The sequence below is a fragment of the Mastigoproctus giganteus genome, chromosome 4 (genome assembly GCF_048544385.1).
Source record: "Mastigoproctus giganteus isolate SK-2022 chromosome 4, ASM4854438v1, whole genome shotgun sequence".
Taxonomy (NCBI): Eukaryota; Metazoa; Arthropoda; class Arachnida; order Uropygi; family Thelyphonidae; genus Mastigoproctus; species Mastigoproctus giganteus.
In genome coordinates, this window is record NC_143578.1 from 88391596 (window position 1) to 88416739 (window position 25144).

At 36.6% G+C, this 25144-nt stretch overlaps 1 protein-coding gene across 1 annotated transcript in view; it reads left to right on the forward strand.

Moving 5' to 3' along the window:
• Positions 1 to 25144, forward strand: part of LOC150086891 (dynein axonemal heavy chain 7-like) — a 1233418-nt gene that overhangs the window by 543249 nt on the left and 665025 nt on the right. Inside the window, exons 29-30 of the mRNA XM_090372313.1 lie at positions 6588 to 6793; positions 18474 to 18548. Coding sequence (XP_090228439.1) covers positions 6588 to 6793; positions 18474 to 18548 — 281 coding nt within the window. The remainder of the gene's footprint in view (positions 1 to 6587; positions 6794 to 18473; positions 18549 to 25144) is intronic.

The window sequence follows — 25144 nt, forward strand, 5'->3', positions numbered from 1 at the left end:
CATATGATGTAAGAAAACAAGCATATAGAGCGTCAGCCAAAAAAAAAAAAAAAAAAAAATCCCCTCCCATTTCACCCATCCAGTCACTCCAAATGTTTGTCTAGTTTAGCCTTAAATTTATTTAAGCTATCAATTTACACAACAACAACAACAGATGGAAGTCTGTTACGGCAATCAACTACCCACTGGATAAAGGCAAACTTCCGCACATCTATTCTACAACTGTCTTTCCTCAATTTGAATCTGTGTCCCCCTCACATTCTTAGCTGAGGAAGCGGAAGTATTCTTCCTTTTGCTCAGAATAATCATCTGAGAGGGCATAAATTCGATGTGCGGAAATTTGCCTTTAGCCAGCAGGTAGTTGGTTGGTGGAACAGACTTCCATCCCTTGTGGAAGTTGATAGCCTAAATAAATTTAAGGCTCAGCTGGACAGGTATTTCGAACGAATGGAGGAGTGAAATGGGAGTGTTTTTTTTTTTTTTGGCTGATGCTGCCTAAGCTTTCTTTCTTGCATCATATGCCTCTAATGGTCTAATAATGCTAATGGTAATGTTTCCCATTAGCATTGAGCCTGCTCAAACCATTCAAGACCTTGTACACCTCAATCAGATCACCTCACAGGTGCTTGGTCTCCAGATGCTGCAACTTGCAGAATTTAAGCCTCTCTTGGTTAAGAGGACCCCATTGTTCCTCTCACCCATCTTGTTGCCCTTCTCTGTACTCATTCTAGCAACTCTACATCCTTCCTAAAATGAGGCTACCAGACCTGTATGCAGTACTCAAGGTGTGGCCTTACCATTGCCTTATCACCTGCTTATGTCTGCTAGCAAAATTCCTATATATCACTGACAAAACTCCATGACCTTCTCTGCCAGCCCGTCTGCACTATTCAAAGAACTTCATATCTGACTGCACAATTACCCCCAGGACTTTTTCATTCTTCACCTCTCTAACCCCTAACCAAATATGGAGGATGCAGAAAAGTCAGGAAATGACCACTGCATATCCCTGAAGCAATATGGCCTTAGTTGCTAATGCTCCTAAAAACCAAATAACAAACAAACAACAATCACCTCCCTGAGTGTACTACACTCAGGGAGGTTAAACTTCAGTTGACATTTCTCAGCCCATCTTCCTAACTTTTCTAGATCCTGTTGCAGTAGCGTACTGTCTTTACTGTCGTTGACAACCCTGCCAACCTTTGTATCATCTATAAACTTGGACATTTAGGCTGATATACCTTCATCGATATCATTAATAAATACACAAAACAACAATGGGCACAGCACCAAACCCTGTGGGATCTTCACTAATAACATTAGTCCACGTAGACCAGTGCCCATTTATTACTCTGCGATCTCCCACTCAACCATCCCTTTATCCATTGCAGAAACTTGCCCTTAATGCCATACTGCTCCAAACTGTTGCACATGAAATACAGCAGTCTTCCATGTGCAACAGTATCAACAGCTTTCCTGAAATCCAAGTATATGATATCAAAATTATTTTTTGCATCTAGTTCCTTTGTGGCAACGTTTGGTCAGACAAGACCAATCTGATTGGTCTTGTCTGACCAATCAGATTGGTCAGACAAGACTTCCCCTTAGCAAACCCATGCTGTATCTGAACTATTACTTCCGTCTTGTCTAGGTGATCCTGCATCACCTCTTTAACCAGTGACTCCATTTTTTCCCCCAGAACAGAAGTTAAAATAATAGGTCTATAATTATTTGCGTCACCCTTTGAATCTCCTTTGTGAATTGGGAATACATTTGCACATCTCCAGTCTATGGGGACCTCCCCTGAATCTAAGGATGCTCTCATTATTACGGCTAAGGTTTGCTTATTTCCCTCCTTCAACATCACTGGATAGATTCCATCTGCCCCAGGTGCCTTTTTTTATGTTTAACTTCAACAGTTTCCTCCACTTTGCTCTCCGTTATTACAAAATCATTTAGCTCCCTGATAGAGTTAGTAAACTTCTGTCTTCCCTTTCCTTACAGAATTCCTCATGTGTGAATGTAGATGCAAAATACTCATTTAGTTTGTCAGCTATCTGAGCATGTCAAACCACCAACATCAAGTGGACCAATCTGATTCATCCCCTTCCTTTTAGAGTTTACATAAGTAAAGAAGTCTTTGCTGTTTTTCTTTGCATCTTTTGTCAAGAATTTCTTGTAATCAGCCTTTGCTTGCTTTGCCCCCCCCCCCCTTTGTGACTTGATTACAGACTAGCTTATATCTGCCATAGGCTTCTGTGTCACCTGATAATTTATATGTATTCCATGCATCTTTCTTCTCTGCCACGAGCCTCATTAGTTCATCTGCCTTCCATTTATGTCTAAATCTTGAACAGTATTTCTTAGTTGGTATGAAAAGCCTGGTAGATTAATTGTTTGATGGCTTCCCATTTAGAATTCGCTGTTTTTAACATCATCAGTTGATCACACTGTATAGAATTTAAAAACTGTCTGAGACCACTGTAGCCACCTTTATGAAAACAAAAACCTTCCTCTTTACTCTTGATTGTAGTTACATCTCTAAGTAAATCCCACATCTGTAGACTGTGATCACTATCACTTAGTGGTTCCTTTATCTATAAATTCCTACTGCTTGAATCGTCACTGCTGATAATCAGATCAAGAGTATTATCCCCTCTGGTTGCCCCTCGAACATGTTGTTGTAGAAAACAATCCTCCAATAAATCCACAAAAATCTTGCTAGTGTGTGAGTGACCTGCCCACAAGTTCCAGTCAATATCTGGAAAGTTAAAATCCCTCATTACAATACATTGTAATTTTCTGGCCCACTCTATTTTCTGCACAATTGTTCAAAATCTCATCAGTGTCATTAGGTCTATCTTTTAACGTATGATCTGAACTGGATGCATTTTCTTAGATTTCATGTGTTTCTTAACAAACAGCATAACCTCTCCTCCCTTCCTACCTTGTCTATCCTTTCTGTAGGCACCTCCGTAGCCAGGTGGGAAGGAGCAGTAGTGCGTAGCACACGTTTCTTGATTAAACCGGGGTTCGAGCCCGTGACCACCAAATACGGAGGATGTGGAAAGGTCAGGGAATGACCACCGCATATCCCGGAGCAATATGGCCTTAGTTGCTAATGCTCCTAAAAACCAAACAACAACTATCCTTTCTGTATACATTGTACTCCCCAAATTCCAATTCTGCACTGCTTATATCTGTGTGACACCATGTTTCTGATATCCCAACAATATCTGCCTTTGATGCCTTGATCAGTACTTCAAATTCATCAAATTTATTTACTATACTTCTAGCATTGGTGTACATGCAAGTATACATGCACCTGTTCTTACTCTTATTTATTTTCTGATGAAAATTACTTGTTAAACTGGCGCCTCTGTAGCCAGGTGGGAAGGAGCAGCAGTGCGTAGCACGCCCTTCTTGATTAGACCGGGGTTCGAGCCCATCACCACCAAATACGGAGGATGCAGAAAGGTCAGGGAATGACCGCCGCATATCCCAGAGCAATATGGCCTTAGTTGCTAATGCTCCTAAAAACCAAATAACAAACAAACAAATAAACTTGTTAAACTGTTTAGCCTACATTTCATAGCTGGTAATTTTTTCCAAATAGCCATAGTGATTGTATGCTATTGCCATTTAGTTATGAAAGAGCCAATTTTAGTTATAGATTAATCAGATGAGGCAGTTTTAATTAGATTAATCAGATGTTGTTGGGGGTCATTTTAACACTTTCTGGGCTTGACGATGAATGTGTTTCCATAATTCACTAGATCTTACCTGAAACAATTTATAAACAAATATTAAATTATAAAATAACAATGGTACAGGTACATTCAAACAGTTACATAAATATGAAGGTAAAAACAATAATAATAAATTTCAGTTATAAATTAATAATAATAATGTATTTCAGTGCCTGGGTATTGAAGATTTCAAAATGTAGTTCATTGAATTGTGCGAACGCTTAAATTTGCGGGAAACAAATTTGCGACATTTTCAAAAAGAATGTTGGTGAAAAAAATCTTCATGCATACTCTGGAAATGTGCTAGAAGCTAGAAGATGAGATCATGTGACCCTATATGTGACCAAGAAGTGATCATGTGACCCTATATCCTTGTGATAAGATTATAGCTGATTATAATAATCAAAGTAATCGATTATGAAATGAATATATGTAATCAATTATTTGGCAATCTAATTATAATAAAACATTTCAATGAGAAGAGATGCTAATTACCTATTGCCTGAGTGGGAGGTGCCTCTGTAGCCAGGTGGGAAGGAGCAGCAGTGCGAAGCACACGCTTCTTGATTAGACCGGGGTTCTACCCCGTCACCACCAAATACGGAGGATGCGGGAAGGTCAGGGAATGACCACCGCATATCCCGGAGCAATATGGCCTTAGTTGCTAATGGTCCTAAAAACCAAATAACAAACAACAGCCTGAGTGGGAAGAATGCTTTTGTGTTAGTCTTGACCACATCAGATCGAAACCCTCCACTGTCATTTGTTTTTTCTTCTTCAGTTTCATCTATGTTGATTCTTAATAAATTAAGTTGCATAATATCGATTGTGAAAATGCCATAATTGATTATTTTGATTATTAATCATTCAGCTTTGAAAATCATTCAATTACACCTGTTACCACTTTATCCTGACTTATTAGGCATTCCTAAAAAAATGTAATATTTTAAAAGCAACCGTTTGATCGACATGTGTGAACAGTTGTTTTTCATAAATGAAGTAGTCTTACATCACTTTTAGAACTTGTTAGCAATTGATTATCAAGATATTTGCCAGATATTATTTCTAGCCCATTAAAGGCAAGTTTCACATTAAACTGGTGAATCTGTCCATTATTTTAATTTTCAACGATTCTTCATAGTCACTACCAGTACAATTATTTGTATTGATATCTGCAATTGGCATATTTTTCAGAATTGTTTTTGAACCATCATATGATGTGCAAAAGACATAATTAATTAATTTTTATAGCAGATGTGTAAAGCAGTGGTTCTCAACCTCTGGGCCACAGACCCCTGGAGATAGGGGAAGGAGGTGGAGTTTTTGCAAGGGGTCTGTCCACACTCAATTCATAGTAGCTTTTGTCATTATGTATTTTTTTCAATTGGTGGATACCAAGAGTATAACTATTGTGTGTTGGTGGGGGAATGAATTTTTTTTTACATTAAAAAAGGGATCCCTGTGCTCAAAAAGGTTGGCAATTGTTTAGCATACAGTGTTTTTCATTTCACAAATAATTTGTTTCTAACTGATTTTTTTTTTAATTTTTTTTAATTTTAAATTGCCATATTATTTTAATTTTTTTTAAATAACTACAATTAATTCTATAAATGGTTAAATTATAAAACACCTGTTATTAATTTTAATTTAAACTAACACCAGAAATAGCTAAAAACACATATTCAACTATATAAAAAAGGAGAATGAAGTTATGTATTTTTAATTTTCAAGTAACTTTGAGAAGCTGATTTTTAATGACTTGCAAGTAAATTTTCCATGATTTGACTTTATCTTTTACATTATTGCTATTTGTATTGTTCAGTTTTCTAATAAATATAAATAACATAAAATAGATAGTTTTATATTTTTTTGATTTTGAAAACTTATTGATGATAAATGAGACTTTAGATTAGAGTGAATTTAATACACAGCACTCTACATTAGGAAGAATTTGTCACTACTTTAGAAAGGTTGTTTACTCCAGTCTAACACGTGATCAGATCCAGATGAAAATATCATTGGTAAAGTCAGAATATTAGGTAAAAGAAAAGATGAAGTCTTGCTCTTCCTCACAGAAAAGTTTTGCATCAGAAACAAAAATATAAGTATTAAAAATATAATGATTTCTCCTATCTGAAAAGTTACAAAAATTTTTCATATAGAATGAAATCATGTTTTTTGATTGAGGCAGACATCAGTCTTTTGTTCTGGCTGATATAATCTTACCAGAAATTTCCTATAAATTTTGATAACCTATTTGATCCTAGAGGGTGAACTAAAGGTAACCGATTTGATTTCTTATTGCATAGCTTTTTTGTAAGTTTGAAAATGAAGTATTTTTTAATAATACAAGATAGATTTTCCCTCCTCTGAATCATTATAATCATCTTTTTTTTTGTGGTTTTTCTGCCAGGTGTTTTGAAAACAAGGTTTCACCACTATTTCTTATAAATAATTTTGTTTTATAAATTAATGAAGCTTTAAAATTGTTCAGTGCTAAGCATATAAATGGTTTTAACTTTTTAAACTTAACTTTTAACTTTTTAAAATGGTTTTAACTTTTGTTTTAGTTTTTGTGTATTTGTATTTGAAAAAGATATTTACATAGTAAAATATAATTAAATATCAGATTTTACTTTAAAAAATGTCATCCGAAATTTTACTGCTCCCATTTGAAAAGTGATTAGTATTATTTCTATTAAATTTTTATAATTCTTAGGCCATTTTAAGATAAAATCAATTTTAATATTCTAATTTTTATATTCATGCATAGCAAGATTATTAATTAACTTAAATTAACTTAATTTGTGACATTTAACTTTTTTCTTTCTTCCACAGACCAACACTTTTCCAATGGATCTTTTTCCCTTGATCACAAACATTGTTGGGGCAACTATGGAAGTGTATAATTCTGCTATGATTAATCTCCTACCTACACCGATGAAATCTCATTACACTTTCAACTTACGTGATTTTGCTCGCGTCATTTATGGTTGCTGTCTTGTTAAAAAAGAATCAGTTGAAAATAAAAAAGTTTTTATAAGGTAAAATAAAATAATTAACTTTATGTGAAAAAATTTAATGAATAATTTATGGATTCACAGTTACACTAAACAATGTTTTGCTATTTATATGCTAACTGGCAGACAGTTGTTTAATGTTTAGGTATGTCTTAAGTTCCAAAGCAACTGAAGCTATGAAGCACTAGTATGTGTTTTCTTGTAATTGTGTATCCTTCAGTGAGTTTGCCATTTTCTGGATAAAAAAACAAGTTTCTGGGAGATAAAACTATGCAACCCTTGCCTGAGACTAACTAACTCAGCTGTTCAAAAAAAGCCCATAAAACTCCTTGTCATTGATATGATTCCACCTGTTATGGAAGGATATTTATTATGACACTACCAACACGATTTTTACTTCCAAGAACTTAAATGCTGTTCTTAACCAATTTTTATGCTTAGATTTCGAAAATCACCATGATAGTGTCACATCACAGTGATTAAATATAGAGTTAGGTTTTATGCCAATTTCGCATAATCTAGACGGTATATTAATCCAAATATACCTTCTGCAATTTGGCCTGTTCCACACAGTGACGCTTTGCTAGTACTAATGCCCCCCCCCAAAACTTGGGATAACAGTAGTGGGGAAGTTAATAGTGATCAAGTTCATGTTGAAGATTTCCCAGAAGTCTCCACTCCACAAGATATCGACTATCAGCCAGTAAGTTCAGGTAGTGAGGTACATTTAATCAAAGAAGATGAGTTGAATGATTTGGTTCGAGACTTAAATTTGCCAAAAGAGCAAGCTGAACTGTTTGGTTCTAGGTTAGAGCAGTGAAATATACTCACAGCAAGAACAAAGATTTCAGCATTTCAAAAAAGACCTGAAAAGTTTCAAAATATTTTTCTATGGGGGATAATATGTATTTTTCAAATGACATTATTGGACTTCTGAAAGAACTAGGTATCATGCAGAAGTCAGATGAATGGCGTTTATTCATAGCTGCCTCAAAATTAAGTTTAAAAGCAGTTTTGCTTCATAGCGGTAACAAATTTCCATCAGTTCCTGTGTTTCATTCAGTTGGACTTAAAGAAAGTCATGAAAACATGTCTAAGGTTCTACATGCTATAAAATTACCAGGATTATGGTTGGAACATATGCAGTGATCTTAAGGTTATTTGTTTGCTTGTTGGTTCATGGGGCAGGCGGGGGATTTCACAAAATATTGTTGTTTTTTGTGTTTGTGGGACAACTGTGCGACAGAAGAATATTATGTTGTGCAGCACTGGGACAAGCAGGATGAGTTCATACCAGGACAATGTAATGTAAAATATATTCCTTTAGTGCAATTAAACGAGGTTCTTCTTCCACCCCTGCACATCAAACTTAGATTGATGAAAAATTTCATGAAGGGACTAGATGAAGAAGGTAACAGATTTGCATACTTGAGAAGTGTGTTTCCTAATTTAAGATATGCCAAACTTAAGGAAGGAATTTTCATAGGATCCCAAATTAGGAAACTCCTGAAAGACGATGTGTTTGAAACCCAATTAAAAAAGGTTGAATTGGCAGCTTATCTATCATTTAAGGCGGTAGTTTTTTGGGTAATAGGAAAGAAGAAAACTATGAACTGTTGGTGTCTAATTGACTTGAGTGCTACAAAAACATGGGCTGTTGAATGTCATTGAAAATTCATTTTCTTCATTCCCATCTCAAATTTTTTCCCGAAAATCCGGGAGAGAGAATGAACAAGGGGAGCAGTTTCATCAAGATATTTCCATGATGGAAAAGCGGTACTAAGGTCACTGGGATCTTGTAATGATGGGGGATTACTGCTGGTTCCTTGTGAGAGAGACTAAGAAAAAATACAAGAGAAAATCCCTTAGTGGCAAAAATTTTTAAGGACAGTTACAGGATTGTATATTATTGAAATATAACTATTTCACAATGATTTATAATATATTTTCCGAAGTTAAATGAGTTATAGAGAACATATAATATTTTTTTACACTTGTATTACAAACTTGAATTATACATATATATCCCTTTATTTTAACATTAAACATTGGTACAACTTTTGATGTAGATGCGATAGAGACTTTTTATGGTGATTTTTTGGAATCAGCTTATTTATTTCCTCCAGAATCACATATTTTCATTGCAGAGGTATGACAAAAAATATTTGTTGTTGACTAGTATAATTACCATGCTTTCCATAAGAACAATTGTTTAATGTAATTGTATACACACTTAACTGTAAATTTTACTTGTTGGACTGTTTTTTTGTTTTAAAGAATTCGTTGATCTATTATTATTATTATTATTATTATTATTATTATTAGCTATATGGTGCAAGGAAGCCTGAGGCTTATGCTGCACCAGCCAAAAAAAAAAAAAAAAATCCCAAATTACCCTATTACCCTGAGAGAGAGAGAGAGAGAGAGAGAGAGAGAGAGAGAGAGAGAGAGAGAGAGAGAGAGAGAAAAGTGGAAGGGAATCACCAAGAAAGAGAAGAATGATGATATCCAGCTCAGGACCCTGGGTGTGCCAAGCCCATACTCACCAGATGTGAGCCTTCGTTGACTTCAGAAAAGTTAGATAATCAATCAAAGAGGTAAAAACAGTAACCTTAATAGTTTCCTCTATAATGATATAGTGACTTCATCATTAGTCATCCTTTTTTTTTTTAAATGGTATGAGATGGAATTACCATCCCAGCAATAAGTTATTTATATATATATATATTTATAATTATATTAGTGATAAAAAAGAAAAGAAAGTTAAAACGACAGTAACTGTAACTAATATTTATGGGTCAATGCAGTTGCAAGCAATCATGCAATACACCCATAATGTCTATAAAATATTAAGGATAATAGAAAATTATTAGAAAAAGTAAATCAATCAAATAATAATACCATCAGGGACCTAAGAAAACGCAAAAAAAAAAAAAATATTATCACATTTTACCAACAATCTAGATGACTTCAACTGGGGCCAACCACCCAGACTGAAGGCAAAAAACAACAAGAGGTTCTCTGTTTCTGTGATGATCAATATATGCTAAGTAATTTAAATATAAACCAGTATAGGCCAAATATAAATCGAATGTAAATAAAAAGTTAAGAAATTTTAGAATTATTTTAGAATTATTAGAATCAAATGTAAGAAATATAATTAAAATATAAATGTAAGCATATATTAATCATTGTTGACCCATGATTAATATATGCTTACATTTATATTTTACTTATATTTCTTACATTTGATTCTAATAATTCTAAAATTTCTTAACTTTTTATTTATATTTGGCCTATACTGGTTTATATTTGGTTTAGATTTAAATTACTTAGCATATATTGATCATCACAGAAACAGAGAACCTCTTGTCATTTTTTGCCTTCAGTCTGGGTGGTTGGCCCCAGTTGAAGTCATCTAGATTGTCGGTAAAAAGCGATAATATATATATATATATATATATTTTTTTTTTTTGCGTTTTCTTAGGTCCCTGATGGTATTATTATTTAATTGATTGACCTTTTTTAATAATTTTCTATTATCCTTAATATTTTATATATATATATATACTAGTTTATTTTGTTTAAGATTTTGCCCATCTAATTAAGAAGGAAAATCTGAGACTTAATAAAATTTTAAATGTACTATTCTTTTAAATTTGCTGTACAGGGAAATTTATTCAGAATAAGTACAATGGATAACAACAATTTATTCACAATTTAGATGCCTGTGTTATAATTATACACAAATAAATTTCTTGTGTCCAGGAAGACAACTTTGAAAGAATAACAATTTTATATCATATCAGTATCTCATTAGAGCAGTTCAATGTACAAAAATTTGCTTTTGCTGAAAATTTAATAAATGCCAGTGTATTTAGTTGATAAAAATAATCAGTAAATAAATTCAGATAATTAAGTAATTCATACTCAATAGAAATCTTTACATACTAATTACTTAATGATTAAAATTTGTAAAATTGGCATTTAGTTTCTAGAAATAGGCAAAAGAGATAATGTTACTTGTTTTTTCTTATATTAAAGGAAATAGATTCACTTTATTCTATAAAATCGTTTCAAGTAGATTTAGTTCACAAAGGCAGCTGTAAAGCTTGAACATACAATTTGAGCTGCCCCATCATTAAAAGTAGAAGCAGCAAGAAAAGAAGTATTCAAAAAAATTTTTTTTTGGTGGTGGGTGGTAGTAGTAGTAGTAATAATAGTGCTGAAGACTTCCATTCTTCATAATGAATATATGCAAGAGATTGAATGGAAGAATGAAAAAAAAGTTCTTTTAACAAGTTTTAGCAGAGAAATACAAGATTCCTGTTGTCTCCACTCCTTGTTTTTTAATGGGATATTGGCTTGTAAGATACCTATCTTCCAAGTCTAGAAAAATAATAAATTTTTGTCTTTGGAATTAATTATTTTAAACAGATAGGGTTAGGCTAATTGCTTGTGTTTCTAATGTTACCATAGGTGTTCGTTTGAGGTAGAGCACTGATTAATGCTGTCAATGGGGTCAGTGGGAGAATTATCTGTTTACTTAAAATTGTAGTGGTTCTGCACGGTAATGGCTGAAAGGATAAGTTGGAGATGGAATAAAGGCACCGTCCCTGAATTACTCCTTAAAGCCAGTAAGTGCATGATTTAGGATAAATCGTAGTATGGTGAAGATAAAAGGATGGATAGTTTAATATTGACTGCAGAAAGAAAACAACTCTGCCGAAAAAATTCTCTGTACTTCAGTGGAGAAAATGAGCCATGACCCTGGTAATGGAAGATAACTTAAGCTTCAGGTAGGTACAAAGTGACCGACCCTGCGATGCAGTTGAAAATGGAAAGGTGGCCAGTGCTGGCAGAATGCAGAACTAAAAGGATTAAAAGATTACTGTTAAGGGAAAGTTGCAAGAGGGAAGCATCTCCTTACCGACACTTGTACTTCTGGAGAATTTTGGCTTGTCCATACAGGACACACTAGGGACAAAGGGAGGAGACATAAGCAAATTAGAATAAAGAAGCAAAAAGAGAAAATGAAAATGATTAGTCAAGAAAGGAGAAGGGAGAGGCAGAACAAAAATAAGACATATGGGAAGAGGAAGAGAGGGAACAATTCAGAGAGGATGGAAGTGATGTGAAGAAGTGATGAGGAAGATTTTGGAGGGGAGTGAAAAAAGAGCTTCGGAGCAGTTCAGTGGGTTAAAGAAGTAAAAGTGATGGGAAAGGTTAAGAAAGAAAATGTTATGAGAAGTGCAAGTGCTTAGGTGTAAAGTGCAGAGAAGTGAAGATAGTTGCAGGAAGGAGAGAAGAAAGTCTAAATGGATGACCAGAGGAACGTTCCAGAAGCAAGAGCCTTGTTTTATTGAGAGAGCCAGTAAAGAATGTAGACTGTAGCTTACCCAACCTCCCTAAATGAAGGGTCCAAGAGCAACTCCAGAGATGTATGCCTAGTGGACCAGTAAGCAAGACCCAGGAAGGCAGAAGCATAGGAAAGACCAAAAGTGAAGGATCGCCTATTCGAGGAGGCAGAGAAAGTAAGTCCCCTAGTATTGACTGTTAGAAACTAAAGTATGAACTTAACTGCATCTAGAGATAGCAGTGAGTTAGGTAGTATTGTAGGAATAACTAACTAAAAGAAAAGTGGATAAACAGCGGTAGATAGGAAGAGAGAGAAAGTGTGAGAGAGAGAATTTGTTATATTTTTGTGTCTCAAAAGCATTGTGAGAAAGAAGGTTTACAGAAAGGAATGTTAGGTCAAGTGTAAAATTTATGTTCAAGTTTAATAATGATGTGGTTAAGGTTATGTAAGTATATATGTACATGTTTAATTAACTCTTACATTATGTAAGTGTATTGTATAAGGGCTCATTGAATTATGTATAGCAATGTATGAGGAAGACAAATGATTCTTGAGCTAGGAAAATAGGAGTCAACAAGACAGATAGAATTAATGTTGGTAGTATAGTCTGAGAAGGTCAGTAAAGTAACAAATGTTATGTATATTAACCTATTTATATATGTGTGCATTGAAGAACTGAAGAGATATTTGATACAAAAACTATATTTTCTTTACTTGAAGTAGCAATTTTATGTATACAAGTTTTGAGAAGGAAAGTGGTAAATATATTTGTACATTTCTCTTAGAATATTGTAATTTTATGTGTAAATTTTGATATTCAAAATAAATCTCTGTTATGTTTAGGAATGGGATGCACTAAAACATCCAGGAATGGGAGCACGTCGTTGACCTCTAACTCTATAGTAAAATTAGACAGGGAGTTGAGGTATTCCAGTAGTGCTGTTTCAGAGCCACGTGGTATTACAGTAAAAATATCGTCAACATATCTGCACCATGTTGTAACAGGTACAGGTGGGTTCAGGTGTATCTGCTCCTCCAAATCTTCCATGGCGATGTTGGCTACTACGGAACTAACAGGGGCACCCATAGCAGTGCCATGTACCTGTTGGTAGACTGAATCCTCAAAGGTGAAGATGCTGCTTGATAAGCATAGGTTGAGGGCGGTGCAGATGTCATCAGTGGATAGTGATGTTCTGGATTGGAGGAATTCTTGAGGAGCCTTCTTCAAGTCGTTCTCGAGGCGCCTTCTGGCGCAGTGCACGGCCTGTTAGATGGGAATTGAAGTGAATAAAGAAACCACATCAAATGATGCCATGACAGTGCTGTCAGGGATTGAAAGGTCCTTAATGAGGTGGATGAATTCACTGCTATTTTTGATGGTGTGTGTGTGGTATTTCCTACAAGAGGTGAGAGGCGGCGCACGCTATACTTGGATAGTTCATGCATTGGGGCATTCAGCACGACACTATTGGTCTGAGGGGAATACCTAGTTTGTGGATATTTGGCAATCCATAGAATTGCGGTAGTTGGCAGCCAGTAGCATGTAGAAGATGCTGAGTTGTAGCCGAGATTTTCTTATCTTTAAACCATGTGTGGACGAGTTTATTGACATGTGTCTCTAGACGTTTCAAGACCTTAATAGGTGGATCAGACAGAGGTTCATATACGTTTGGATCTAGTAGTAGGGCCAGGGCTTTCTCTCGATAGGTTGATCGGTATTACAGCGTCCTTTATCAGCAGGAAGCACGACGATAGAGTTGTCTTTTCTTATAGATGACAGGGCGGCATGTTGACGGTGGTTAAGGTTTGAGTAAGTTTCCCAAGTGCTGCGGAGGATTGCGGCAGTCCTGAAATGGATCTCGTTGGCAGTTTCTTCGGGAAGGTTGGTAATACTGGCTTCTATACCCATAGCGAGCTGTGTGACTGGAGGTTTAGATGGTATGACAGAAAACTTCATGCCATTGGATAAGACATTGAGCTGTTCAGCGGATAGTTATTTGCTGCTTAGGTTCAAGACGAAGGAAGTTGCGTCATTTGAACGTGTGCTCGCCTTTAAGGAGTTAGTTTCTATGCTTAAGTTTATGAATTTGCGCTGTTGGCGTAAACGGTAGGTATCAGAGATTTGATTAGTCCAATGACAGATGGCATGTATAAGGTTAGTAAATATGATAGGCGAGACCTTACCTTCCAGGTGTTGTAACAGTCTGGACTTGTTGTAGTCAGTGCTCTTGATTTCACAGGAGATGGGTTATCCACAATTTTAATGTGTGTAGACTGAAGTTAAAACAGGTATGATCCATACGAGAGTTGTGGAATGGGACTTTGTAGCGGAACCCTTTAGGTATGATTTGATTGCTTTTGCATCTATGTGCAAAGCGTAGATGCTGTCTGTTGTGGGCTATTGAAAAGAAGGACTTTTGTAACTGCACACAATCGTTGTAAACATTATGGCCGTAAAGGGAACAAATTGTAACGAATGGGCATGGTGTACTGGGGTCCATGTTTAAGAAAATATATACATACAATGATAACCCAGTTTAATATAATACAATTTGTTCCCTTTATGGCCATAATGTTTACAAAGATTGTGTGCAGTTACAAAAGTCCTTCTTTCCAATAGCCCGCAACAGACAACATCTACGCTTTGCACATAGATGCAAAAGCAATCGAATCATGCCTAAAGGGTTCTGCTACAAAGCCCCGTTCCACAACTCTTGCATGGATCATGCCTGTTTTAACTTCAGTCTACACACACATTAAAATTGTGGATAACCCATCTCCACCGTGAAATCAAGAGTGCTGACTACAACAAGTCCAGACTGTTACAACACCTGGAAGGTAAGGTCTCGCCTATCATATTTACTAACCTTATACATGCCATCTGTCATCGGACTAATCAGATCTCTGATACCTACCGTTTACGCCAACAGCGCAAATTCATAAACTTAAGCATAGAAACTAACTCCTTAAAGGCGAGCACACGTTCAAATGATGCAACTTCCTTCATCTTGAACCTAAGCAGCAAACAACTATCCACTGATATCCAACAGCATGAAGTTTGCTGTCATACCATCTAAACCTCCAGTCACACAGCTCGCTATGGGTATAGAAGCCAGTATTACCAGCCTTCCCGAAGAAACTGCCAACGAGATCCATTTCAGGACTGCCGCAATCCTCCACAGCACTCAGCAAACTTACTCAAAGCTTAACCATCGTCAACATGCCACCCTATCATCTATAAGAAAAGACAACTCTATCGTTGTACTTCCTGCTAATAAAGGACGCTGTAATACCGATCAGCCTACCGAGAGAAAGCCCCGGCCTTACTACTAGACCCAAATGTATATGAACCTCTGTCTGATCCATCCATTAAGGTCTTGAAACGTCTAGAGACACATGTCAATAAACTCGTCCACACATGAAAGAAAATCTTGAATACAACTCAGCGTCTTCTACATGCTACTGGCTGCCAACTACCACAATTCTATGGATTGCCAAATATCCACAAACCGGGTATTCCCCTCAGACCAATAGTGTCATGCTGCAATGCCCCAACGTATGAACTATCCAAGCATATCGCGCACCTCCTCTCACCTGTTGTAGGAAATACCACACACACCATCAAAAATAGCAGCGAATTCATCCATCTCATTAAGGACCTTTCTCCCTGACAGCCCCATCATGGCATCATTTGATGTGGTTTCTTTATTCACTTCAATTCCCGTCCAACAGGCCGTGCACTGCACTAGAAGGCTCCTCGAGAATTCCTCCAATCCAGAACATCACTATCCACTAATGACATCTGCACCGCCCTCAACCTATGCTTATCAAGCAGCATCTTCACCTTTGAGGATTCAGTCTACCAGCAGGTACACGGCACTGCTATGGGTGCCCCTGTTAGTTCCGTAGTAGCCATTGCCATGGAAGATTTGTAGGAGCAGATACACCTGAACCCACCTGTACCTATTACAACATGGTGCAGATATGTTGATGATATTTTTACTGTAATACCACGTGGCTCTGAAACAGCACTACTGGAATACCTCAACTCCCTGTCTAATTTCATCCAGTGTACTATAGAGTTAGAGGTCAACGACATGCTCCCGTTCCTGGATGTCTTAGTGCATCGCGTAGGCCCACGTCTAGAGACTTCGGTATACTGAAAACCTATGTGGTGCGGGCAATTTACCTACTACAGATACGTCCACGCACCCAGTCATCTCAACAGCACTGCCGCACCTATTCTCCAGGGCTTGGAGCCATTCCAGCACTGATGCAATTAGGCGTAACGAGATTTCCCGTGTGAAGGAGTACCTGACCAAATGTGGTTATCCATCCCATGTGCTAAACAGGTGCCTATTACAGGCACAAGAGCTCACATCCCACCCAAGACCACCGAACCAAGACGGTATACCGTCCGCCTACATTCCCTATTATCCAGGCGTGTCAGGACGGATCTCAAAAATCCTCAGAAATTACAGTATCAAATGCGTGCAGTTACCCTGTAGAAACCTACGTTCACTTGTGTCCAGTGTGAAGACCCCTGTCACACCTCTCTTATGCAGCAATGTAATATATCGCATCACCTGTAGAGACTGTGACAGCTGCTACATAGGAGAAACATCAAGATGTCTTCAAGATCGCCTGACGGAACACGACAGAGCATACCGAAACTGACCAGTCCGCAGTCATGGAACATTTTTGGGCCACCAACCAAAATCTTGATCCCAAACATGACTTCGAAATAGTAGACCACTCACGACACTTTCGCCACCGGATATGGCTAGAGTCACTTAACATATTAAACAATCCAAAGGCGATAAACCGCCACAAAGGCATACGTCTACACCCCCATCCTAGAGACAACCATTTTAATGCTGGATAAACACTGGAGTAAAACAGTGCATGTCCGTGCAACAACGATAGAAAATGAATAATGTGCCTCACTCTCAGCTCATTGCACTTATCTGTTGTATTTAAATCAGTTGAAAAAGAGACTCGTTAGTCTTGAAAGCTACTGCTACTTATTATTATATATTGTATTATATTATATTAAACTGGGTTATCATTGTATGTATATATTTTCTTAATATATCAATATTTTGTAAAATGTTGGTGTAAATACTCCATCATGAACTCATAGTGAAAAACTACATAAGTAATGTAAAGGCATCGATTTAATTGAATCTCATATTGTGACTACCCCCTTCACAACAAGTTACCATGTATTGCACTACCTCGAATAAGTAATGCTTTACTAGTAGAGAAGACTATTGTTACTTATTCTCAGTGGGCACCATTTCAAGGCTTATTGGCCCTATCCTCGATGGGTGGGCAGGTACACTACTTATGTAGTTTTTCATTACTTGTTCACTACAGTGTATTTACAGTGATATTTTATAGCGTATTTTAAACTCATAATATATTATGCTTTGAGCATTTATATTTTATTTAAGTATTATCTTGCACACCTTTTGGCATCTTTCATATTGTGGAAATAACTTCACTGGGTTGGCATGATTGTAACACCAGGGTACCTTTCCACCCTGAGAATTGGCCAATAAGCCTTGAAACCGTGCCGTCTGGGTGGTGGTGCCGCCCACTGAGAATAAGTAACATAAGTAACACAATAATAAGTCTTTTCTATTAATAAAACGTTACTTATTCGAGGTAGTGCAATACATGGTAACTCATTGTGAAGGGGTAGTCACAATATTATTATTATTAGCCATTGCAAAGAAGCCTGAGGCTTATGCTGCACCAGTCAAAAAAAATTTCTGAGTTACCCTGAGAGAGAGAGTCAAAAGTAGAAGGGAATCACCAAGAAAGAGAAGAATGATGATATCCAACTCAGGACCCTTGGTGTGCTAAGCCCATCAGTTGTGAGCCCCTGAGGTGAATATGAAATACAATTAAATCAATACCTTTACACTAATTTTTCATTATAAGTTCATTATGGTGTATTTACACCGATATTTTATAGTGTATTTTAAGTTCATAGCATTTATATTTTAGTGTTTATATTTTTATTAAGTGTTTCCAATATTGAAAAAATTTATTATTATAATAGATGAAAATGTCATTAAAATTTTTGGTGGGTGTTTTAAATTGAAAATTCACATTTGAACAATATTTAAATTTATTAACTCTGAATACTTTTAAAGAAATTTTTTTTCTTCAAGTTTCTCTTAAGAATTTGAGAAATCTCTATTGAATAGGGTAAGAATGGTTTCCGATGCCCTTTGGCATTTTTTTGTGAGCCTAAGTTAATTAGTTGTACGATATTAGAAAATGTAATTTGTAGAAAAAAGAACTTAAAAAAAGGTTTTTTTTTAATTCTTTCAGATTATGGACTCATGAGGTATTTCGTGTATTTTATGACCGGTTGATTGATGATGATGACAGACGATGGTTATTTGAGTAAGCAGTTATAACTGTATCAGATTTTGCATTTGTTTATAATATTATCATGTATGGTAAACACCATCTTTATAACATCCCCAATTTTAGCACTATCTTGCTTTTAGCATTCTTTTCTTCTGGTCCCCATAATCAACCCTATGAAGTGCTTATGCTGTTTTGCTATCTGTAAAGCTTCTATTTAAAATGGTTTTCCTGCTCATATTACTTTTTTTTTTTAGGTTTCCAAGAAGGAATATATATGAATATAACACTCCTTTCCTCACAAGTTTAGTTGTGGTTTTGAAAAATGGATAATAGAGGCTAAAATCTAGGAATTATCTATGGCATAATTAAGTTTACTTCATAGATATTGTGTCCAGTGCAGATGATGTGTATTTATTTCATATTTAATTTGAATCCGTGAAGTTGGCCACTCTTTGCAGATCAGTGTTGTCCCTTTTATTAGTACATTTGCATGCTCTCCTCAGCCTTTTATTTTTCTTTTTTAATTCAGAATTGTTCATCTTTCTTCATCACTCTGATACTGAAATATTTTGTGTGCCCATGCACGTACTCGCACACACAAACATTACAGTATGCATGAATCATCACCCTTCCCTTTTTTGGTGATTTCTCTCTCTCTCTCTTTCTCGCTCGATATACAACAAGGCATCAAGAAATTTCTTTAATGATAGAATTTTTTATGAAACCCCCCAAACCAAACATGAGACATATTAGAAGCTATAGTACTTATACTGTGCTTGGGATGGAGGTTGAGAAGACGAAAGAAGATATTTGTTGACATTAGACTTGAACTTCTGTTGGCTGTAATTTTCAGGAAATATGCATGAAGAAAGGTTGTTCCAGAAAACGGCAGTTGAATGAATAAACGAGGAAGATGAAAAGTTGGTTCTGTGAGTTTGAAGTTGGACAGCAAATGGATGTTGGCTGCTGGTGCCACGTATTTGGACTGTTTTGAAAGAGAGAGTGGGAATTATAGAAGCCAATTCAGAAGAACAGTACCCATGGAAGTATCTGTAGAAAAAGCATGCAGCAGAAACAGTATGTCTATGAGACAGAGAGTGGAGAGACTCTGTTAGAGATGAGTCATTAATTAACCTAACTGCCTCTTCTGAATGGAATCTAGAATCTCGAGAGAGGTTTTGAGGGTACTGCCCCCAGATGTGAGAACAATATTCCATGATAGGGCGGATTTGCAATTTATTCAGAGTGAACAGCTGTTTGGAAGAAAAGTAACGCCAAGAGCGAAAAAGAAAACCAAGTTTTTTAGATGCAGAAGAAGCAATATTTGTAATATGTTTGTGCCAAGAGAGGTTAGAAGTCAGGGTAATCCCCAACAGAGATATATCATCTTGCCTAGAAATCGGAGTATCACCAAAGATAAGCATAAAAGCAGAAAAATTCGTTTTGCAAGATATAAGACAGGAAGGACAGTTTAGAAGGACTGAAATCAACTAAGTTGCCTTTGCCCCACTGGAGAATTACCTGGAGATTGGCATTTAAGGAATGGGTAGTAGATATTCAAAAAGTTGATTCAGCAGGGCGAAGTTTCTCAAACTGGAAAGTGGAATGCAATGTGCTATCATCAGCAAAACTATGGATAGAATTTCTGGTAAATGGAAGAAGGTTATTAATAAACAAAAGGAAAAGATTGGGGAAAAGAACTGAACTTTGGGGGACACCAGCATTAGTGCAGAAGTTAGCAGACAGAGAGCCATCTACCATCACCCTTAGTGAGCGGTCAGAGATAAAACTGGATAATGAATTACAAAAATCAGTTGGCAAACCATAAGATGGAAGCATGTTTAGAAGACCTTTATGCCAAACATGATCTAAAGCCTTTGATGTGTCAAGAGCAACTGCTTGTGTTTCACCAAACTTTTCCATTGAATTTGTCCATAAATGGGTAGCATAAGCCAAAATATCACCAGTATATCATGAATCCATATTGACAATCGTTGATCAGACGGAAGGTTTCTAGATAGTTTACGAGTTTGCAGTTAAATTGCTGGCTGGATATGTGCAAATATCCAAGCAGAAGGAAAAACACTTTTGGAATAAGAAAGTAAAAAAAGACAGCAAAGAAGAGGAGTATGTTCAGGAGCACAGGTTTTGAGAACATGTGGAGAAATACCATCAAGACCTGGTACTTTCTTAGCATCAAGATTTGTCAAAATCCTTCTGAAATCTTTTTGATGGAAGGCCACAGGAGGCATTCAATGGAGCGTGTTGGGAATGGTGGGAGGTGTTTTACCAAGATCATCAATATATGAGTTGGAAGAAAAATGGGAGGCTAGCAGGTCAGCTTTATCCTTGGTTGAAGTGACAATAGAACCATCTGGTTTTGACAGAGGTAGGAGCAGAGATGGGCAAAAGTTGCAGCCAACAGAATGCTCGGCTACCATTAGGGCAAGAAGCAAGTTTTCTACTCTTAGCCTGTTCAAAATCTATTTTGAACTGATTAATAACTGCTTTGCAATTGTTATGAGCTTGGTGTAGGCAGAAAATGAAAGTGAAGAATTGGAAGCAAGCCAATTACTATATGCAACATTCTTCTCTTGAATAGTCTTAGCACATTTATTGGAAAACCAAGTTTTAGATAAAGGACGAGATTTTAAAGTGGAGTGTGGAATAAAGGATTCCATTCCTACAAGAATAATTTCGCTGACACGATCTGAGCAAAGGTTGATATCAGAAGTTTTGAAACAGTAATCCGACCAAGGAAAAAAAGAAAAGAAATCAGGTCATTCCATTTTGCATTCTTGTAATGCCAAACAACACAAGGTTGGGAATAGCCATGAGATAAAGGCTCCACTGGAGAAGAGATAATCACCAAGTTGTGATCTGTAGTGCCTAAATGACCACTCACTTCAACCGTGTACTTTAGTAGTAGTAGTAGTAGTAGAGGCATGTGTATGTGTTGCAAGAAAGCAATGAGCTTATGTAGCATCAACCAAAAAAAAAAAAAAACCACAAATTTCACACAACCGTTTCCTCTAAAAATGTTATCCAGTTCCTCCTTGAATTTATTTAAGCTATCAACTTTCTCAACAACAGTAGTAGGAAGTTTGTTTCAGCAATCAACCACACGCTGGCTAAAGGCAAATTTCCACATGCCTATTTTACAACCCTTTCCTCAATTTGAATTCATGCCCCCCCCAGGTTCGTAATGTGAGTAAGCAGAAGAATCCCATCAGAATTGAGCCTACTCAACTCATTCAAGGCACCTGCCATCAGATCAACCTTGCAGATGCCTAGTCTCCAGATGCTGCAATTTGCAGAACTTAAGCCTTTCTTGGTAACAGCAACCCTTTGTGCCATTCACCAATGCCCTTCTAACTACAAGTTCCAGCAGCTCCACATGCTTCCTAAAATTAGGCCTCCAGACTAGTATGCAGTACTCAGAGAGTGGCCTGACCATTGCCTTATACAAGAGGACAATCACCTCCTTATCCCTGCTAGCAAAATTCCAGTATATTACTGACAAGACCAGTGAGCTACTCTTGCAGTTTGTCTGTACTGCCCAAAAAACTTCATATCTGACTGAACAATTACCCCCAGGGCCTTTTCATTCACCACTACCCTGAGTAGTATCACACAGTTGGTATGTTACTTTGGGATTACTGCTACCCATATACAGTATTTTCCATTTGTCAATGTTAAACTTCAGTTGCCACTTCTCAGCCCACCTGACCAACTTTTCTAGATCATGTTGCAGTGGCACACTGTGATTACTGTCATTAACAACTGTGCCAACCTTTCTATCATCTGCAAATTTCGACATTAAGCCTGATATACCTTCATCAATATCATTGATAAACATACAAAACAACAGTGGGCCCAACACTGAACTCTGGGAGACTCCACTAATAATGTTAGTCCCCGAAGAGCATCGTCCTTTCTCTCTGTTTTCTCCCACCCAACCAGCCTTTTATCCATTGTAGCAAATTACCCTTAATACCACACTGCTCCAATTTGTACAGTAGTCTTCCATGTGCAACAGTATCAAAAGCTTTCATGAAATCCAAGTATATGATATCAAAATTATTTTTTGCACCCAGTTCCTTTGTAACCACATCATAGTATCCAATCAAATTTGTCAGAAAAAAAAAAACTTTTCCTGCAATGAATCTTTATACAGTGACTCCATTATTTTTCTCAGAGCAGAAGTTAAACTAACTGGTCTGTAATTACTTGTGTCACTCTAAGATCTCCTTTATGAATTTGAGATACATTTGCACATCTCCAGTCCAAGGATGCTTTCATAATTATGGTTGAAGGTTTGCTTACTTCCTTTACCATCTCCTTTAATATAACTGGAGAAATCCCATCCACCCCAGGTGCATTTCTTATGTTTAACTTCAACAACTTCTCCTCCACTCTGCTCTTAGTTATTACAAAATCATTAAGCACCCTGTCAAAGTTTGAAGAAAATGAAGAATCAGCAAGTCCCTGGGAAGATGAAATTACTGTAGATTTGATAAAATTGGGAGGAAGAGACATGACACAGAAACTGGCAAGACTCTTCACAAAATGCAATCATAGTTTTGCTGCATAAGAAAGGAGATGAATCAGAAATTGAAATTATAGACCAATTAGCTTGTTATCCCATATCTACAAGTTGTTCCCAAGGGTCATTACTAACAGATTAGAAAGAATACTTGATGAGAATCAACCGAAACAGCAAGCTGGGTTTAGGACAGGATTCTAAACTCTGGATCACTTTCACGTAATATCATTGCTAATGGAGAAAGCAAATAAATATAAAACACCATTATGTCTGGCATTTGTTGATTATGAAAAGGCATTTGACTCCATACAGCATAAGGCAATGTTTCGGGCATTGGAAAGACAAGGCATAGACACCTCATACATTATGATTTTGAAGAAAATATATGAAAATGCTACCTCCTTTATTAGAGTAGATAAGGACAGTAGCAAATTTAAAACTGAGAAAGGAGACAATATCTCCGAAGTTGTTTACTGCTGCTCTTGAGGAAGCTTTCAGAAGATTAGACTGGTCACAGAAAGGATTCAATGTGAATGGAGAGTACCTAAACCATTTATGATTTGCAGATGGCATTGTGATCATATGAGGGTGGTTCAATAAAGAATCGCCCTCTCCCACTTCCACATATCGCAGAGTCATGATACTTTGTGTTTAGCATCATACACTTCTGAAATTGGAACAACACAAGCGGCCACCTTTGGATATGAAATACTACCCCACCAGTCTACTCATCCGATCTTTGCACCACCGGACTTCTTGTTTCCCTCCCTCCCTCAAATCATTTCTTCGGGGGACCCACTTCCCTGACGACGAGACACTCATTTCTGCAACAGAGTCATGGTTCAAAGACCAACCTTACCATTTCTACAAAAATGGTATTCGTAGCCTCATCCATCGATGGGAAAAATGTGTAAATCTACACAGTGGCTATGTAGAGAAGGACTAACACCTGTGACAAGAATCAACAGGCTAGCACCTCTGCAGATAGGTCATGGCGGCGATTCTTAATTGAACTACCCTCATAAGTTCTTGATCCCCAAGAATTAGAGGAAAATTTTTAATCAGGTATGCAAAGTTAGTAAGGATTTAGGACAAAAGATGAATGTGGCTAAAACAAAAGTAATGAAGAAAAAGTATGCCACAGAAAGTGATATAATCAATGAAGGAGCAGAAACTGAAAAGTTAGATTCATATACTTAACTTGGAGAAGTCACTGGCTGCAATAGTGATAAATTGCTGTAAGTCAAGAGAAGAATAAATTTCGGTTAGTTGCATTCAGGAAATATAGTCACATACTGAGAAGCAATATCCCAATTTGTCTGAAACTTAAAAATAATGAACCAATTTATATGATTCGTGGAAATGACACTTGTGCATTCACTGAAATAATGGAAGAGAAGCTGAAAAACTACACAGCATTATAGAAGGAATCAGACTTGGATAAGAAGAGAAATACATGGATTAGGCAGCAAACTGAAGTAAAGGACATTCTTATTAAAACTAAAGAACTGAGGGCACCTAGCTCGAAGACATGATGACAGATGCACTAAGAAAATAACAGAATGGTACCCAATATGAGCTAGAAGAAAACCTGGAAGACAACGGAGATGAACAGATGAAATTCATGAGTTTGTGGTAGTAAATGGATGGCCAGTTCACAAAACAGAAGGAACTGGAAAGTTGCTGGAGATGCCTTCATCCTGCAGTGGATTGAAAATTGCTGATTATTATAATGGTACAATTTGATAAATGTCTGGCATTTTCCTCTCTTAATAACTCCTCATGTGTGAATGTAGATGCAAAATTCTCATTCAGATTATTAGCTGAGCAGGATCATCAATTGCTGCTGTTGTGATGAAATTTAAAATCACATATGCTGGTAGGGCCATACTGTATCTTTCTAATGGTTAATAGGAAATACTAACTTTATTGTAATACCTGTTATATTTTCTGGTATATTCTATGTTATTTAGGAAGGCAAACAGTTCTGTTTTATTAGGACCATCTCCAAGAATCTGCATTAATGTTAGTGAAGACTGTGCATTAGCACATGGTTTAAAGCTTGAGCGGACAATGAGAAGGT